At 39.4% G+C, this 21,187-nt stretch overlaps 1 protein-coding gene across 1 annotated transcript; it reads left to right on the plus strand.

The window, feature by feature from the left end:
• The first annotated feature begins 3,818 nt into the window (after positions 1-3,818).
• On the plus strand, positions 3,819-20,728 carry LOC141440150 (uncharacterized). The gene is made up of 11 exons (XM_074104613.1): positions 3,819-3,828; positions 5,791-5,931; positions 10,659-10,755; positions 11,832-11,977; positions 13,095-13,166; positions 14,565-14,647; positions 15,378-15,497; positions 16,060-16,210; positions 17,841-17,959; positions 18,625-18,915; positions 20,708-20,728. Exons 1-11 carry the CDS (start codon positions 3,819-3,821, stop codon positions 20,726-20,728), a joined length of 1,251 nt encoding a protein of 416 aa, XP_073960714.1.
• Positions 20,729-21,187: the final 459 nt, after the last annotated feature.

Raw genomic sequence — 21,187 nt, forward strand, 5'->3', positions numbered from 1 at the left:
AATTTCAAATGTAATTCCGCACATGAATTTCGAAAAACTCAGAGGTGCGAGCCGGGGTTCGAACCCACGACCCTCTGCTTGAGAGGCGATAGGTCAAACCACTAGGCCACCACGGCTACTGTGATCCATATCAATAAACTTTAAATAATTACTTTGCTCACCCGCGACCTTGGCACATGGTTGCATAGATGTAGCCATCGTATAATATCCAAATCAAACAATGTAGTTCAACATATTAATCACAGTATTCAACCAAACGATTATTTAAAAACCTGTTGAGCAACATATTAAGATTCTATATAAACCGTCTAGATTTCGGAACCTTTTTTTACGAGTCAAAATTACTACCACTAGTATATTAAACTTGTTCTCATATTTTTGTAAGCCGAAGTTTCAAGTCGTCTTTAACTTCATCCAGTTCCAGTAAAACTTGGGACAGCCGGTGTTCTGAAATTTAAAAACGCGCTTTCAGTTTTATTGTGTAAGTTATGGGGTTAGTTCAATGCTTTATTCAGTTTGGAAGTGTTTTGAGAAATATAAAGGCGCCAGTCTTTCTGTTTGTTTGTGTTTTGCTCATAAAACATTTTTAATAAAAGATTTGTTGCTGCAACTACCTAATATGGTAATTGAATAAAAGTAAAAAGTAAAAAGAAAAAGTAAAAAATCTTTATTTGTAAACACAAGAATGCTACACATACAACAAATACAGTACATACAAACTAACACAAGTTTTAACTTGCACTGCGACTCCACACACACACACACACACACAAAACATCGATAGCGATATATATATATATATTATATATATATATATATATATATATATATATATATATAATTAATTATTTTCTTTTAAGTAGGTAGAATGAGCACGGCGACGTGCAAGCTACCTCCGACTGGCCGCGCGATGCGCTTCGGCGCTCAGGCCGCCGGGTGTGGGAGTTAAATAAATAACTCATAGTACAGGATGTTGACTATTTTTTATATGTATTATAAATTAAAACTTTACAATGCCTGTTTCGAATAGAGAACAATTTTTAAGCTACCTTTACAAATAACAAAGTTATAAAGGTTTGAAATTCGAGATTAGACAGAGGAAGACATACTGGCATGTGACGTCACACGCCAGTACCGCCATACTTGCTGCATAGAGAAAAGCGTTTGAGAAAGAGACAGGTATAAAGATTTTTCAAAAAATTATAAATCCAATTTTCAACTGATGTTTTCTCTTCGCTAAACACTTTCTGTATACCTATATTTTCATAATAATATATGTATAAGACATGGCAAATTCAGGAGAAGTCAAAGTATGTACCTATCTATTTAAGTATGTTTATCCGTTACCTCCTCGCAACCGCACAGTCGCGGGTTCACGGTGGATGCAAGCCGCTTCCAACCGAGGCAACTGGAGGTCCATGGGGGAGGCTTATGCCCAACAGTGGACGTCCTATGGCTGATATGATGATGATGACGATGATCCGTTGCCTAGTAGGTACCCATAAATAGACAAGCTTTGCTTACTTTGGGATTAGGTCTTAATTTTTTATTTCATACATTTTTCATATTTCTGTGAAAATGGGAGCTTAAAAGTGTTATTTATAATATAGGTATACTTTTTAATGCTCCGCCATATTTTTTTCAAATACAAATACAAATAACTTTATTTCGCTTGAAATATGGTACAAGAAGTGGTTAAGAGGTGTGTCTTGTATGCCATATTGAATTAATTATTATATGCGCTTATGTTAAAATCCGTTTAGGCTGCAGATACCAAAGAAATAAACAACAGTCGAACAAACTGACTCATGTTCCAGGATGGAACCCTTAGATGAATGATTGGTCCCGCGCGAGACCAATCATTCATCTAAGATGGAACCTTTTTTTATTAAATTTTACTATGATTACCTTGACAAAAGTATGGGATGTCAACATGACATTAGTAGCACAAAGGTACTTACATGATTCAGAGACACAAATTATGAATGTTGTCAAACGGACCTTAACCTTAATGTGTTAACAGTGTCAAAGGGTTATTGAATAAATTAAACTGTTAACCATGTAAGTAAAATTACCTTTTCAAAGTGTTAACAGTATCGAAACTTAACCGTTTGAAAGGGTTACCGATTGAATCTGTAACCGTTTACCGGTAATCCTTATAAATGGGTTTTCCGTTCACTGGACTCAGTTTGCGCGACTGTAACATACCCACATCCATACTAATATTATAAATGCGAAAGTGTGTAAGTTTGTGTGTTTGTAATTGTATGTTTGTCGGTCTTTTACGTCGAAACGGAGCGACGGATCCACGTGATTTTTGGTATAGAGATAGTTTATGGGCCAGAAAGTGACATAGGCTACTTTTTATCCCAGAAAATGCACAGTTCCCGAGGGAACAGCGCGCGATAACCGAATTCCACGCGGGCAAAGCCGCGGGCAAAAGCTAGTATAAGTATACACTCGAAAAACACCACCTTCCTTCGGGCAGTCGGGTGTCTAACGCGTGTTCAACGCGCGATAAAGCCGATGATTATCGCAAACAAAGACAAGGGCCCTCCGTCACTGATGTCGATAGCACACAGTTCGTCACGACGACTAACACTTGGGCGGTGAAAAAGGGGCCATTACGGACTGAAGTTGGGGCTCCAAGCCGAGTTTCTTTTTTCCTCGAATTCCTTTTTAGGGTTCCGTGCCCAAAGGGTGCCAAAGGGACCCTACTACTGAGACTCCGCTGACTGGCTGACCGTCCGTCTGTCACAGGTTTCTATATCTTGAGCTGTAATAGCTAGCCACTTGAAATTGTTTCAGATTATATATAACAACAAATACCAAAAATTAAATCAAGTTAAAAATTAAGTATCTTTCTGCGTTTTTTGGGTGCTAGGCATTGTTAGGCGTTGCTAGGTGGCCAAAATGACAGGCGGCAGCTTACGTGTCGCTGGTGGCATGGAGGGATAGAAAAGGAAAGAGAGATTCAGCTCTGCAGGCTGTTTTATACTGAACCCATTCGTCATTCCATTCAGAGTGAACGGAATGTACTCGCGGCTAGCTCAACCAATCCGTGGTCCGATCTTCGCTAGAAGACCATCAGTGTGGCCACAACAGAGACAAATGTTTCGGCATACAGGCGTTCTGCCCGGGAATGAGTGGCGCTTCAGACGCCACAGATGCTAGTACCTATATGTTATAATACTTTGGTAACACAGGGGCAAAAACTACAGTCAGCAAAATAGATTGTATTAGAATTTTTAACAAAACTTATGAACTGTTTTTAAAACATTGTACGGATGTACGGAACCCTTCATGTAGACTATTTTGAGACCTACGACGGCACGGACAGGCAGATAGATAGACATTGGCGTAAAATTACATAAGCAGCGTTCATAACTCATTCAAATAAAACAATAACTATCTATGCAATTGTTACGTATGAAAAAACTTTCAAAACACGCAGGTAGGTACATTAATTTTAACTTCATAGATAAGTACCTCAAAAAAAAAGCTATATAACTAACTCAGTTTAGGAACTAAAAAGCTTAGTTTCGACCCGATGCTGTCTGCATAAAAGCTCGGAGCTCCGGGCTCTTCCGGGCTTTTTCTAAAAGAACATCCAACAAACTTTTTTGAAAATGCTTTTTCCACGTGCTCCCTTCGTAATACAAAGTTATCTTTGCGGGGAACGACGTCGCTGTAGTCGAACAAAAGACGTTAAGGCAGTACGTGAGACCGTAACTTCGCTTTTTTGCCACTGATATAGTTAACTTTGTTGGAAGCGGGTGCGATAAACTGGAAGTTGCCATTTGTTTTAGTTTTAAAGTATGGTGGAAGGTATTTTTTTGACAAAGTTTTTTTTACATGATAATTAGCTTAGACTTCCTAAACACAACAACCGCTGTAGTAAACGAGTTCTTGAGTGTAATCCGCGTCTCGGCAAACGTAGTGTAGGACGCCCTCCGGCCAGGTGGAGTGACGATTTGCGGAAGGCTGCTGGTAGAAGCTGGATGCGTCTAGCCGAGGACAGGGCGCAATGGTCCTCATTGGGGGAGGCCTATGTCCAGCAGGGGACTGCTGTAGGCTGATGATGATGATGACGACTCCTCAAAATTTATATCGTATAAAGATTATAGCCTCTTTCATTTTCGGAGGAGGCCAGTGCCCAGCAGTGGGACGTATATAGGAATGGAAAGATCACTCGTGCAAGTTATCCGGAAATATCTAAACGGGGAAGATTATAAATCTAAAGCCGTTATAATTATGGCATTTTACATATAAAGTATCTCGGGAATTATTGGAATGGATAAAAGCTACCTATGTTTTATTCCAGAGATTATTTATCATCATCGGCCAGAAGACGTCCACTGCTGAACAAAGGCCTCCCCCTTATGAAAGACACAATGAAAGACAACTCGCCACTTGCATCTACGTTGCCCGCAATTCTCACGATGTCGTCAGTCCACCTGGTGGGAGGCCTGCTAACGCTTCGTTCTCCGGTTCGTGGTCGCCACTCGAGAACTTTCCTCCCAACGGTTATCTGTTCTTCGAGTGACGTGGCCCGCTCATTGACACTTCAACTTGCATATTTTTACAGCTATGTTGATGACTTTAGTTCTTCGACGAATTTTCGTAATCTTATTCCGTATTTCAGAGATACGACATAACAAATACCATCTGAATTCGTTCAGCTGTTTTAACATGAAGTAGCAACAAACACACATGACGCACGCACTCACAAAATTTCTCATTTAATTTAAGCAAGATAGTGTAAATATGTTTATGCATTAATAAGTTAACATCAACAATGTCGCATATTTTTGACTGTTTACGTTAATATACAATTTCACTTGTTTATTGAATCTTAGCGAGAACGAATAAGCAATATATTATTCACATCTCATTTAGCTCGTTGATTGTGTCGAGATTGTTGTTTCCAGTTGTCTGTATACATCATGAATTGTAATTACATTTTGCTAGGGTTTGTCAGTGTTTTTTTGTCTGGTAAGTACCTAATAATTTATCATTTGTTTTCGTAATTGTGATCGATTTTTTTTGTCAAAAATAGTGCGCGTGTTTTTAAATATCGCAAGCCTTGTGTTAATAATATTATAAATGCGAAAGTTTTTATGTATGTGTGTGTGTGTGTGTGTGTGTGTGTGGTGTGTGTGTGCGTGTGTATAATGTTTGTTACTCCTTCACGCTAAAACGGCAGGACGTGGTCTGGTTGCTCTTTAATTATATTTAGAATTGTTTTATTTCAACTTTTGTCATCATCATCATCATCATCATCTCAGCCTATATATGTCCCACTGCTGGGCACAGGCCTCCTCTCAGAACGCTTGGGCCATAGTTCCCACGCGGGCCAGTGCGAATGGAAACTTCACACGCACCATTGAATTGGCTCGCAGGTTTGTGCAGGTTTCCTCACGATGTTTTCCTTCACCGCAAAGCTCGTGGTAAACTTCAAATGTAATTCCGCACATGAATTTCGAAAAATTCAGAGGTGCGAGCCGGGGTTTGAACCCACGACCCTCTGCTTGAGAAGCGATAGGTCAAACCACTGGGCCACCACGGCTTCGTCATACTCTTACTTACTTACTTTTGTCATACTCAGTGTGAAAAGTTGTACGAGTCACTTGGGAGCAAAATTATTTTCATCTTGGGTGTTAACAATTGAATCCCTCATTACCCTCAGGATTCTATTATAGAATCCTTCGCTACATTCTGGATTCAATGCCCTTGCCGTAAATACATTATTTTGCTACCTTGTGACACAAATAACTATTTATGTTTTAGAAAGTAAGCAAGCAGTATTTGAAAGTAACCAAGAAAATAATGTTACGTGCGGAAAGGACTTATCGCCAGTGTCAGCGGTGTACGAGGGTGTGGGGCAAATTGAAACATACCCCTGGCTCGGGGTACTGTTTTACCCCATAGGTAAGTAATCAAAACGTTTATTCTGTAAGCAGGCCACAAAGTGACATTTTACATGTCACTTTTATTAACCCCCGACGCAAAAAGTGTTAGAGTGTTATAAGTTTGACCGCTATATGTGTTTGTGTGTCTATCTGTCTGTGGCACCGTAGCTCTTAAACGGGTGGATCGATATGAAAGTGTTTTTATTTTGAAAGCAGGTTTTCTAGCGATGGTTCTTAGACATGTTTAATTAAAATCGGTTCAGCCGTTTTTGAGATATTGAACTTTGGAGTGACAATGTCGAGGATTTTCCAACTTTTTGTTGTTTAGGTTATAACTTAGCAGCGCTTTCGGTAAGATTATCATTGCCAAGAAGAACGAGTTGCAAGAAAGGTTTTTCAACCGCCGATGCAAAAAGAGATATGTTACAAGTGTTATGCTAATATATGTCTGTCTGTCCGGTCGTTTGTACGTGAAAGCGAGTTTCCTTGCGGCTCTTAGCTACCTGCATAAGTTTCATTAAAATCGGCTGTTTTTTTTTTAGATATTGACCTTTGAAATGAGAATGTACCTAGATATTTATATAGGTACTCAGTCACTATGAAAACTAAATTAAGTGTTAAAAATAAAAATAAACTGTTAATAATATAATAAATTATTTAAAAAAATGCAAACAAAATCACATTCAATTCAATTCAAAAATATTTATTTCGGATAAATCACTCATCCATGGGTAGGTGAATGAAAAGGAAAATAAAGGTAAATGTAAGTAAATACACCACGATGAGTGTCAATACAACTTCAATTGACAGTTTTAATTTAAAATGAAACGTTAAATCAGCACGAGCAAACAATCGCTTATAAATATCAAGCCAATTAACTGTATATGTATAAATAGAATGTACGATATAATGCAGTAGATTAATATATTATTCAACTACGCTTTGGTTACGGTAAGGCTGTGGCCAAACTTTGAGCGGGATTTGCGTTAAATCGTTACGCGAACCTGCAATATGTATATCTGAAGGAACTCTCCAACGACGCCTCGCATTAAAGGCGTGGGTGCACTGCGCGGGCGCACGTGACGCGAACAGTTAGCGCTGCTCAGTACTCATAGGTTCAATAGGTTTCAAAAGGCGTCCAGTCCACCCGCTCCGTGCAAACCGCGTCAACTAGCGTAGGCCCTAAGTGTGTAATAAAATATAACTGTGTAACTTTGTACCTATATAATCCATGATTTTTATTCCATTTGTGTATGTTTATAATTGACTGTCATAATTTCTAAGCCTTACTAACATTAATTCATTATTTTAGGGATAGACGAGAAACATTTTTTCGTAATTTTACTACCTACACTTCGATTGACAGTTCTTAAGTACTAAAACTAAGCCAGTCCTCAAAGAACTACTTTGCTTCTCCGCACACTGACGTATAGTAAATTAGTGTAGTTAATTTTGATGAAGGTTTTTAGATAGGCCAAATATGTATCAGTAGATGGCCTTAGTATCAAGACGGTCCGTTTCACGTCACAGTCTTCCTTTTAATTGGCTCATTGGGTCATTTGGTTTCAACCAATCACAAACGCGACACAAATGTCAAAGTTGTCAAAACTCACGATACTAGCACCACAACTAGCAAATATATCACAGAAACCCTAACTATACTTGTTTTGGATAAGTATTGAACTAAATGTAAACAAAATAACGTCGATTGGTGCCTTAAATATTGAAATTTCCCCATGTAACTATCTTAGTACATTGTGTCTTAAGGGCGATAAACAAGGAATTACGAACGAGAGTCTATTAGAAGCCCTGAGGGCTTTAATGAGTCGATGTTCGTAATTCTAGTACCGCCCGTGTGACATACAATGTTTCACATTTGCGAGTAAAAATTGTATATTTGTAAAAGAAAAACTAAGATTTTTCCAAAAATTGCCGATACCGCTGACTACGCTCTTGGCAGCGCCAGCCTCCGCGCCACCCCACCCCACGCAGCATGTGCCCGACCTGCGCGCGCCGCGCTCCAGCACACCATGCAGTATCAAACTCATTTACCGACCTTGGGCTTCATGACATGAAAATTAGTACGGGCAATGACTCATTTACCGACCACGGGCTTCATGACAAGCTCATTAAGGTCGAGGGTTTTATTTGGGGGGTTGCAACCAAGGTAGCCTGCATGTTACGATACTGTTTACGAGCAAGTGTGATGAAAAAACATTTATATTTCTGTATTGAAATACACTAGTGTAGTTTTCATTACAATGATAGTTAAGTAAAATGTTTAAAATGCTTGAATGTACCAAATCTGGCAGCTGAAGTTTGTTTCATAATCATCATCATCATGTCAGCCGAAAGACGTCCACTGCTGGACATAGGCCTCCCCCAAGGCTCTCCACTCAGACCGGTCTTGTGATTTCCGCATCCACCGAGATCCCGCGATCCTAACCAGGTCGTCGCTCCATCTTGTTGGAGGCCTACCGACAGCTCGCTTCCCGGTCCGCGGACGCCATTCAAGGACCTTTTGACCCCATCGGCCATCAGTCCTGCGAGCAATGTGCCACGCCCACTTCAGTTTCGCAATTTTTCGGACTATGTCGGTAACCTTAGTTCTACTGCGGATATCATCATTTCTGATTCTATCCCGCAGAGAAACCCCGAGCATATAGCCCTCTCCATAGCCCTTTGAGTGACTTTAAGCTTCCTCATGCAGCCCATCGTTAGCGCCCACGTCTCAGATCCGTATGTCATCACTGGCTACACACACTGGTCAAAGAAGTTTGTTTACATTTAGTTAATTATCTAAACGTTTCAAGTATAAATTGACTTAAGATTGGTTTTGTTGGAATCTTTTTGTATTTTTTATTTCAATTCCAAATTTTTACTTTTACGGTCATCCCGTAAAACCTAAATTGAAAATACAAACTGAAATATAGATGCACAGAAAAAACAGAAAAATAAGACCATCACTGGGAATCGAACCCAGGTCCTCGGTAATCCGTACCGCGTGCTATACCGCTACACCACTGATGGTCAACGGTACCGACACGAATTTCCCCTATGCACCTCATATCTCAGCTTGTTTGTTTCTTACTTAGTCACTTAAGCAGTGACGCTAGCGACATCTATGCCGTAGCCCTCATCGAGAAACTTTTTCGGCACTCCATTGGAACTAACCGCTCACCCGGACAAGAGATATCGTTACTAAGCAATCAAATTAAGATACGATAGGTACGGATTACCGAGGACCTGGGTTCGATTCCCAGTGATGGCCTTATTTTTCTGTTTTTTCTGTGCATCTATATTTCAGTTTGTATTTTCAATATAAATTGACTTATTTCATACCGCTCCTCTCCCTCCGCGACTACACCCTTCAATGACTATCTCATCACGCTTGTTGACAAAGCCACCATATCATCAGCAAATATATTAACAACACTGTTCATATGTCGATCATGGCCGTGGTGACAATACAGCCATCCATACTAATATTATAATGCGAAAGTAATTCTGTCCGTTAACTCCTGCGCGTTTTTTATTATTCGACTGGATGGTAAGAGATCACCAGGGGATTGCGGAAGCGTTGCCAACCTAGAGGCCTAAGATGGGATACCTCAAGTGCCAGTAATTTCACCGGCTGTCTTACTCTACACGCCGAAACACAACAGTGCAAGCACTGCTGCTTCACGGCAGGATTAGCGAGTAAGGTGGTGGTAGCAATCCGGGCGGACCTTGCACAAGCCCACCTGCAAAACTCTGCTGCGTTGTGCGCTTCATACAAACAGTTTTGAACTAATTTGGATGAAATTTTATTGCGGTAAATTGCAAACGAAGTTGCAGCTAGTTTATAAAAATAAAATGTCGAGTGGGTGAGGAAAAATATTCTCGAGGAGCGACCACGAAACGGAATTCGTGGCGTTAGCTGGGCTTCCGTTAGGTGGACTAACACATAGCTAATACGGGCAACCAGTAGATGCAAATGGCAAGTTTTCGTACATGTGGCGTTCTATAGAGAAAACCTTTGTTCAACAGTGGATAACTTCCAGCAGACGATCACTTTTGTTTGAAGAGAATACTACGGTTTACATCAGGGTTTCTCAAACTTATGGCTCCACGTACCCCTGTTAAAGTTTCTAGATGACAGCGAACCCCTACCTCCCCCCCCCAAAGAAAGTAATAAAATGGACTGTTGGAGAAACTAAGGTTATTTTTATTTCAATCATCATCATAATATTATAATGTACCTATATTATTTATTTTAAGTTCGCCTTTGTACATATATTTCATTGTTTGTCATCTATGTTTGTTTATTTACTTTGTACAATAAAGACTTCAAAAACCAATCTTATCATCTTCCCAGTCTTGCAGCCACCATCACGTAAACCTTGTCGCGAACCCCCTACCGTCGAATAACGAACCCCTAGGGGTTCGCGTACCCCACTTTGAGAAACCCTGGTTTACATGAACATTATAGTCATACATTTGTTTTTTTTTGTTTTGATTTTGTTGTTTTTGTGTGTCTTTGTGAATGTGAATAAATGTCTTTTTTCTTTCTTTCTTTCTTTCTATAAAACATCATCAGCCAGACGATCTCGTCAGTTCACTTAATGGGAGGCTTGTCAACGCTTCGTCTTCCGGTTCGTGGTCGCCACCCGAGATTTTTTCTCCCCCAGCGGTTATCTGTTCTTCGAGCGATGTGGCCCGCCCATTGCCACTTAAACTCACTTCAAGTCATAAATGTTGTAACAGGTCGGACTCGGGTGACGACGGTGGTGGTGCTGGTGACGAGGCAGATACTCATCAGCTCAGCCAGCGAGATCGACAAAGTGCCCAAGAACAGATTCAGGTATATATCGACATAGCCAAGCGTGTGATGACATGTGGATCCGAGACGTGGTGCTTCACTATAGGCCTTATATATAATATTTGTAAGCTTCTCCCTATTGGCTCAGAGTTGCTATGGAGAAAGCTATGCTTGGGGTTTCTCTACGGGATCGAATCAGAAATGAGGAGATACGTAGAAGAACAAGAGTCATCGACATAGCCAAGCGAATTAGCTCGTTGAACTGGCAATGAGCACGCCATTAGCACGAAGAACAGATGGCTGTTGGAGCTGAAAAGTTCTCGAATAGAGACCGCGGATCTGTGAGCGCAGCGTAGGGCGTCCACCAATGAGATGGACGGATGACCTGGTTAAAGCCGCGGGTTCACGGTGGATGTAGATTGCTTCCAACCGAAGCAACTGAAGGTCTATGGGGGCCTATGTCAAAGAGTGGACGTCCTAGCATATGATGATGATGTTTCATTAAGCAAGCGTATCCTACTTATATTAAAAATGCGAATGTATCTATGTGTGTGTGTGTGTGTGTGTGTGTGTGTGTGTGTGTGTATGTTTGTTACTCCTTCACGCTAAAACGGCTGGACGCATTTAGATGAAATTTGATACGTAGATAGATGGGTGTCTGGAATAACACATAATCTCGATATAATATCCGCTGGGTTTAGTCTCATGAAATTTGGTATGTAGGTAGGCTGGACATCTGGAATAACACATAGGCATTTTTTATCCCAATATTCCTTCGGGCTAGGGATAAAATTTCGAAATAACAAGTTTAGGTCATTAAATTTTGGACAGTTATTCTTAACACAACCTCAATGAAGACCACGATTCAAATTTTGGGAATTCCTAGGGGAATTTCAAAAATCCCGGAATATCAATTGTAACTACCCTATCGAATAGTTTAAGCGTGCGAAGCCGCGAGTAAACTCTAGTTGCTAATAAAACCAAATAATATTTGAAATGTCAAAGAAAGTTTAGAACATATCATAAAATCTTCATTAGAAATTGGACGCCCACCGGCGAAAATAATTAATGGGAAAACTAGACTGCGCAAGCAGCCCTCAAAGTGTTCTGTGACCCAGGGCCAGATCGCGGGTAGTGCTGGGCCGGGACTGCTCCGCTGGTCCCAAGCTCAGGATCCGGGACTACACCTACCATCCCGAGTTCGAGGCGCAGACCTACAGCGCACTGGCGCTGATACAGCTGGAACTGGATGACGTCTATTTTGGTTAGCCTTCACCCAACTGTTGAACTTTATGTTATTCCACAGGTTCTAGACTATAGAGTTATTTTAATCTTTTCAGTTTTTTAAGACAGTCGAGCTTTTTTAGGGTTCCGTACCCAAAACAAAACGAAAACCCTATTACTAAGACTTCGCTGTCCGTCGGTCCGTCCGTCGGTCACCAGGCTGTATCTTATGAACCGTGATAGTTAGAGATTTGAATTTTTTACAGATTATATGAATGTATAACCATGGCCGCTATAACAACAAATACTAACCCCCCCCAACTCCCCTCCCCACTTTTACTTCCCTCTCCTTCTCCCCTCCTCTATCCCCCTCCCCTTTAGGCCGGGAACGCACCCGCAGTCCTAATTATGCTGTAGGTGTACCCGCATGCTCGTTTGCCAGGTATTCGATAAAAAAACTAAAAACAGAATAAAATAAATATTTTGGGGGGGGGGGCTTCCATGCAACAAACGTGATGTTTTGAACATGAAACTACCGTGAGACTCACTCGTATCAAATTATATTGTACCGGATAACTCACGTCTTAAATCGAGTTTAGCTAATGCTTCGGGCTAATCTGTAGCCCTGGAGGTTTAAGACGTGAGTTATCCGGTACAATGTCATTTAATATAAACGTGATGTTTTCGCCGTTTCTGTTCAATGAATGTTGTATAGAGGTAGAACCCTTCACGCGCGAGTCCGGCTCGCACTTGGCCGCTTTTGTATTTGTACTGCTGGATATAGGCGGCTAAAAGAAGGCTTTTGTTCCCACGCGGTTCTGGGTTGGGAACTCCACACCACACACCATTGCATGGGTTCGTATCCAGGTTTCTGAAGATGCGTATGCATTTATATTTATTACGAGTTTTACGGAGAAGGAAAAAATGATGAGGAAATTTTTAAAAAAACCTTCAATGGTGTATGTGAAGTTCGCAATTCGCGTTGGAACTATGGCTCAAGCCCTCTTATTCTCAAAGGAGGCCTGTGCCCATCAGTAGGTGTATTGGCTGGGATGATGATGATGGTAAAAATTACATAACTACCAATTTCAGTAATTTTAACTTTCGTAAGAAATGATTCGTTTATTTTTCGCATTCAAATATTGGTAAATTTTCAGATTTACACCCCATCTGCGGTCCGCCATTGCATTTCGTCAACATGCGTATCTACGCGTTGTCTCTCAACGAAGGTTTGTACATATTATCTCATAGTTTAATTTGATGTCTTGTTTTATAAAGAGAATAGGCTAGACGACTAAAAAAAATGTTTAGTCAGTCAGTTAGATAATTAAAAAATATTGTGCACGTATTTTTACTTTTGTGTGAAAAACAAAAAATGACGAGGATACGGTGCTTAGAAGTTTCGAATGAAGCCAATAGAGAGAGAAGCCAAAAATGTCAAAAACGGAACCCTTATAGTTTCGCCATGTCTGTCTGTCTGTCTGTCCGTCCGTCTGCGGCTTTGCTCAGGGACTATCAATGCTAGAAAGCTGTAATTTTGCACAAATATGTATGTAAACTATGCCGACAAAATGGTATAATAAAATTAAAAAAAGATTTTTTTTAGAGTACCTCCCATAGACGTAAAGTGGGGGTGATTTTTTTTTCTCATCCAACCTTGTAATGTGGGTTAAAATCATTAGGGGGTTGCTAAAACGATTTTTCGATTCAGTGATTTGTTTGCAAAATATTCAACTTTAAAGTGCGTATGGTCAGGGGCAGAGCGAATGCAGAGCCCGGAATTTTCACGGCATTTTTGATCTGTCATAGTGACTTCTCGCTTATCGACTTCCGATGGTCAATTTCAATATATCGATACACAATATGTTAATTTATGCAACTGTATCGTAATAGGGGTCCTTAAAACAAGCCGAGTTTCATAATAGGGTCACATGAGTGTTTTAAGGCCTAATTACGTACAGTTGCATACAATATTTTATCTATATCCATATATTAAATCCTCTATCATGTGTTCAAGAACCATTGAGAATGATCTGCATTAACGAGAACTAGGTAGGTATGTCTGCTCCACGACCAGCCGCTGCACGTGGTCGCCCCCCCCGTGCTGTAATGATGTATGAAATCTCATTACGATACAGAAATCTACAGCCGTGTTCATAATAGAATCCAATGTCGTAATGCTGGTCATTACCCATGGTTTTTGAACGCATAATTGAGGATTTACTATATGGGTGTAGATAAAAAAGATTAACCAAACCAATCCAAATCCAATTAACTTTTGAGCAGTCGCATTTGTGAATTAGACATAAATATGCATTATGCAATGAGAACAATGAATAGTTATTTTTTAATTTAATAATTCAATGTCGTATACAACGTCTGTTTTCAGTGCAAATAAGTGTTCCATTACTGTCTTTGTAAAAGATATTACGATTATTATTTTTACGATAATGTCATCATCGATATCATTTCTTTAGACAGACTCGATAAGTGAGTTTTTTTAATGCAAAATCTGTCATTTGATTGCGATCGCCAGTAAAAAAAGACTAGAACAGGACGAAGGCACGGGGAACAGCTAGTTTCAAATATTTTTTGTTTTATGACTGAAAGTTTGTATTTTGTTTCAGATTGCGACAATCCAGTTGTGAAGATTCATGAAATGGAATACGTGGACAATCAACAGTGCCGGCAGTTTTACAGGAGGTCAGGGGTTGGTATACACTTACTGAAGTTTGCAAAGGAAAGTACCGAGGGTTTTCACGGAGGCAAAATATCGCAAGATGGCGTTAATATCTCGAGGTTCGTTTGACGTTTGCTTGTGATTGGTTAAATAGCTAAAGGGCTGTTTCACCATCCATTGATTAGTGTTAACTGGCGGTTAGGTGTGATGCCGTATCTATTTGTTTTGTTCGAATAGACGGAGACGGCATTACATTTAACCGTCAGTTAACACTAATCAATGGATGGTGAAACAGCCCCTAAATGAGCCAATAGCAAGCAAACGTCAAACGTCAAACGGACGTCACGATGCTAACGCCATCTAGCGATGTTTCACCTCTGTGAAAACCCTCATTGTTTTAGTTCATTGATATGACATGATAAACCTGTCGCCTCTCAAGCAGAGGATCATGGGTTCAAACTCCGGCTTGCACCTCTGAGTTTTTCGAAAATCATTTGCGAAATTACATTTGGAATTTATCACGAGCTTTACGGTGAAGGAAAACATCGTGAGGAAACCTGAACAAACCTACAAAGTAATTCAATGGTGTGTGTGAAGTTCCCAATCCGCACTGGGCCCGCGTGGTTACTACTACGACCCAAGCCCTCTCTTTCTGAAAGAAGTCCTGTGCCCAGTAGTAGGACTTATATAGTCTAGATAGGAATAGACCTCCGCAAAGTAACGCCTAATTCCATAAAATTAAGTTATTTATGTTTGTCAGTTGGACGTGAGCAGCCTGTGGCCGACGCACGTCACATGCGCACGCGCCATGCAAGGTGGAGAGTGCGTGTGGCGCGGTGGCGCCGCTCTGGCAGCCAAAATCGGCAACCGGTGGCACTTGGTATGTAAAGCGGTCCCTAGGTCACAAATATCTGAAGCTCTACCACAAATATCTTTACCGCCATCACAAATATTTGAACTTCTATGTAATTCGATACACGGAAAAATGTATTAATAAATGTATTATGTAGTGTTAATTCTCAAATATCTGAAATTTTCCTATGTTGTAGGACCTACAAATATCTGAAACTCTATCACAAATATCTAAATCCCTACAATAAATATCTATCGTCATCTCCCGCGAATAGTCTACTTTTGCCTTCAAGGCTGGCAAAACAGTACAAAAAACACATTTAAATAGAAAACTTACCTACCTACCCACCTACCTATCTACTTACCTATCCACCTACCTATCTACTTACTTACCCACCTACCTATCTACTTACCTACCTATCTACATACGTAGCTACCCCCTACCTATCTACTTACCTACCTATCTACATACGTACCTACCCCCTACCTATCTACTTATCTACCTATCTACATACGTACTTACCCCCTACCTCTCTACTTACCTACCTACCTACTTTACATCTCAGTTGTCATCTAAAGTTACTTTGCAGCTAGGTTTCGGAGTGTACGGTCCCGGCTGCCGCGCCCCGGCCCGCTTCATGGACTACGGTATATACACGCAGTGGGTCAAGAACAGCATCGCCAGGATCGGGAAACCAGCTGTCACCAGGATGTCGGCGAGCCATATCATACTGAGGAGAAGTTAGTCCATATATACATTTTTTAATGACAAAAAAATCTAAATATCAAAAATCTAAAAAACAGAATACATTATATAATAAAGTAAAATAAAAACTACTCAATACCCGTCCGCATCGTACATGGCCCAAACGTACCCATTACCCCAGCAGCATTGCCCCGTTGTATGGGCAACGAGACCCGCTGGCCCAAGTACGACCCGGAACGGGGGTCACCTCCTCTGTCCATATTTTAAATATTTTATTGCTCAGGAGTTACTTTGAGTAGGTCCAATATCAATGAAAAAAACAATGGCCTGAACTGCTTCGAGAAAAGGATGGTACGGCCGTGCCGCTTTTTTGCTCGACCTGGCGAGGGCACTACGTTTTTGAAAGCAGGTTAAGGTTAGGTTAAGGGAGGTTAAAGTCACGTATTTCTGTAACTTAACCATGACGTTAATTTAATTAACAAACCAAAAGTCAGACTTTGTTAATTTTCTAACAAACTTGTAACTGCCAGCAATGTACAGCAAAGTAAATTGACAAGTAAGCGTAACCTACGTCTGGAGGTCGATTTGACTTCATTATTTGGTGTGATGCATGATAAATTGTTTGTGTCAGTGCAGGCAAGTCACTAGAATTACTTGCCCCAGATTTCACGTGTACTTAGATAAATAATGCTACCTACAATATTGTTGCGCTTGATTGTCTTATGTTGGAAGGTATATATATCATAATATTTTTGCCTACGAAAAGTAATTAATATTTAATTTTGTATTTATCTTTACTACTTAAAAAGCATGTTCCAATACCGGTATTGACGGGTTAATCTAAATGTTAACGTAATTTTAGTTATAAAAATTGTCATGTCAGCGAAATTGTATATTTCTTATGAGAATAAATGATATTTAAACCGAAATGACAGCCGGCAGATACTTTGATTATTACTTGTCAATTTACTTTGCTTTACATTGCTGACAATTATAATTATACCGGGTGTGGCCTGTAATACGAGCAAAAAATTAAAACATAGATCATCCTCGTCAAACTAAACAACATTAGTTCAGCGAGTTTTAAAAATAATGAATTCTTTGAATTTTCCTTTTTTCATACAAATTAAATACTGCTGTCAATGTACGCATTCCTTGAACACAAATGACGTCACCTGTCACGCTACAAACATCAATCATTTTGCTTTACATTGCTTCTTCGAATAAACTTTAAAGTGTAATAAAAATTAAAAAACTTATTATTTTTAAAAGTTGCTGAACTACTGTTGTTCAGTTTAAGGAGTATGATCTATGTTTTAATTATTTGCTCTTATTACAGGCCACACCCGATATAATGTTTTAAATTATCGTGTTTTTCACTCAAAGTCAAAATACCACAAACGGGACTTATCACGCTAAAACACAACAGCCAACCGATAGTGTCTTCTCCAACCTCGACATTGGCGGAATCATCGACAGTTTCGATGAAACTATATTTTTTCTAAAAAATGAATTTTACTTTAACCTCCCTTGGAAAAAAGCCTGGCTTGTAACCGGCTGGTAACACACTGTATAGTTCATAGATTTTCTGATCATCAAGCTATTCGCTCATTAGCTTTGCATAATAGCTTAAAGTCGATCTGACCTGAGACTTTCTCTTTTAAGCGACGTCCAACCTGCAAAGATACGGCCCTTGTGACAAAGAGGAAATCAAAACGGAGATGTATTCAGACGAAGTCGAGTACAGAGAGAAGAGACCTAAATTAAGGTCTATAAAATACAATGTGAGTATCTATTTTCAACCCCCACGCAAAATGTTATTAGTTTGATGCCAATGTATGTCTGTGGCATCGTAGCGTTTGCATATACAATAGTGAATTAATTACAACGGAGAATATTTCGAAAAACAATGCGTGTGCCCTATTATAGTATATTATTTATGCATGATTTACACGAACCCTTTTGAGCTACTTTTGACCCCTTCACAACTCGAAGCCTAATAGATCATATTAGAAACGTAATAGATTTTAACGTGAAACACCGGATATTCGTCGAAGAGCTAGTCATCGACATAGCTGGAAAAAACACAAGTTGAAGTGGCAATGGGTGGGCTACATCGCTCGAAGTACAGATAACCATTGGCGGAGTAAAGTCCTCGAGTGGCGACAACGAACCGGAAGACGAAGCTTTGACAGGTCTCCCACTAGGTGGACTGACGACATCGTGAGAGTTGCAGGAAACCGGTGGACGCAAGTGGCGAGCTGTCGTTCATTGTGGCGTTTTAAGAGGTAGGCCTTTGTTCCGCAGTGGACGTCTTCCGGCTGATGATAAGAATAAGAAAAAGAATAATTTATTCGCTAATAATTATGATGATAATTATTATTACGATGATGATGAACATGGACCATTCCAAAGAAACGCTTGTTATTCCAGCGTTTTCTCTGTGCAGGTAACAATCTTCCACTCCGTGGAATACAACTGCGTGACCTTCCAAGTGATAGACCAAAATATTAAGCCAAATGCGTTGATCCGTCTTCGGCACTGGTGTGTCAAGCCCAGGGCCATGTGCTATGGCTTCAACATCCTCCAAATAGACTTCTACGTCGAGATCAAGTTCTCTGGCTCCATAACCTTCCATATGCACGCTTATGGACAAATAGCAAGAGCCATAGACGTCCGGGCTGCCATGAAGTACGGTAACGCTATGAGACCACTTCCCCTCATACCTGATGATGATCAGGCAAGTTTGAAAGCCTTTTTGAATGGCAAAAATTTTTTTTGGTGAATCTCAGGCGTTTGAGAACTTTGAGAATAGAAAAACATAAAAATCCGCTTTAAAGAAAACAAAAACGAAAATAATGGGTCAATATCAGCTTGCATACTTATTGATAGTCCGAATGTAATGTTTGTCAGAACGATCGTTTGTCATAATTCTTTTTTCTCTGAATCCAATAATTGTTCAGAATTGTTGTTAAACAAACCTAACCTAACCTACAGTTTTCTATAGGATGACCATTTAAAACTTCCCGAAAAATGTAAGGTTTCAGTGAGGAAAAAAAATATGACAAACGATGATTCGGACAAAAAATACGTTATGACTAGTGAAGAGTACTTATAGATGAGAATTTTGGCGCTCCCGAAAATAATAAGTGTAATGGTCTAGAATCTGTCAAGTACAGTCACCCAGCACCAGTATCTGAGAATAATCGGAGTTCATTATGTGTGAATGGACTTAATAATACCTATAATGTAGAAGATCCGTTTAAGAACGACCTTCACTCATCTGGGATAAAAAGCATTTTATAGTTAATTTAATATAAAACAATTACGGTAAGTGGGTTGCCTAAAAAATTCCCGGCCAAAGTAAAAAAAAAAAAAACTATAAAGCGTAATACAAATTCGAACCAGATTTTTTGCAGCTAGGTAACCCTAAACCATCATGTTTACAGTGAAATAGCGCTTACACGATATAAGACTAATTTATTATACAAATGAGTGTAGTAGTCAATTTGTACATTTTATAGGCTTCATACTTTCGATTGATATTAAAATGTATTCGTGAAATTCACGAGTACCTATGAATTAAACAATAGTAGATTGTACAACAAGAGCATAAAACGAGCCATTTTACCCAAGACGTTCATATAGCCACCCGAGCCGGTACGGCGAGGGTGGATAGACACGTCGAGGGGAAAATAGGTTTAACGCTCGAGTTTTACACTCTGCTTTTCACTTAGATTGCGAGGAAATGAAATAGCAACAGTGGAAACAATAATTCACTTTCTATGTACCTTTTATTGTTTATGCATTATTATAATAATTCTTTTTTTTTAATTTTACTGATTTATTATGATTGGTGTGATTGATTTTTAGTTTTATAGAAATTAAAAATTATTTCAAAAATATGTACAAACTTTTTGTTTGTGGCTGTTGACACCTGATTACCTTAGTCTTAAGTTGGCCTTAGACGAAGATTTTATTTTATGCACTAGAACATAAAAAGTCATTTTATGTCGCCTAGATACAGCATAAACACGAACTTTACGAGCATGAGAAGTGAAAAAATATTTTTTATATCTTTAATTATAGTTTAGCCAGGAACTTTTTAGCAAACCCACTCGCGATATATTTTTTAACGTACTAAATTTAACTAAAATAATTTTCATCCATTTTGCAGATAGTTGCAAATCCTATCTAGCTCAGATCTTAGAAGTGACTTGAAGTTCAATCGCTCGCGTAAGAGGATAAGAAGTTCATACGTGTAAATGTACAAGATTCTCTTAATAAAGGACACGTCTTTATAAAGTAACACTATTTTTTATTTTCCCAATAAACAAACTGGCTCGGCCATAACATGTAAATAGGAGCCCTTACATCCACTGTAATATCCTACTACAACTAGATATCCCAATTTTTACTATGTCGGACTAAAGCTTGCTTAAGTAAAAGCTACTCTTTTCTTTTCTATACAGTTACTTTTACCCGAATGGGTTTCGGCTATAACCTAATGTAATAAATTTCTTACTGAACAGGGTATTTGGTACACTGCCTAGTTGGATAGTGGCAAAGAGTAAGTCAGTAAATAAAAAAGACTGGTCAGTAGGGTCTCCCTCTGAATATCCTTATTTTGATACTGTAGTAAACTTCCAGGTTAGAGGCTATAACCTTGACTAGTTCGTATGCGACACAGGAACCCTGTCGCAGGAAACTACTGCTGCCCTTATCAAGACTTTTTGATAAGTTTGGCAAATGCTGACTGCGAAAGTGTTCTACCAAATGTCACCTAAGAATTCATCTTGGTATAGTTTAGGCCAGCTCTCTATGCCGCAGAAATTTGAAAACTCCTTCTTAGCGGAGCTACACTCAAAGAAAACATATGCAAAATTTTTAATTGTGAAAGTGAATAAATGTCTTCTTTCTTTCCTGTCATGTCAAAGTCAAAGTCAAAATATCTTTATTCAATACGGTATTTGACAACTCCTGAATTTGTCATTATCTTAATATTATTATGA

The sequence above is a fragment of the Choristoneura fumiferana genome, chromosome 22 (assembly GCF_025370935.1).
Source record: "Choristoneura fumiferana chromosome 22, NRCan_CFum_1, whole genome shotgun sequence".
NCBI lineage: Eukaryota > Metazoa > Arthropoda > Insecta > Lepidoptera > Tortricidae > Choristoneura > Choristoneura fumiferana.

Excerpts from the sequence above, each read along its gene's own strand:
- LOC141440150 (XM_074104613.1), top strand. Across the intron at positions 10,756-11,831 it reads GTGCCCAAGAACAGATTCAG|GGCCAGATCGCGGGTAGTGC; the intron begins GTATATATCGAC and ends TCTGTGACCCAG. Across the intron at positions 15,498-16,059 it reads TCGGCAACCGGTGGCACTTG|CTAGGTTTCGGAGTGTACGG; the intron begins GTATGTAAAGCG and ends GTTACTTTGCAG.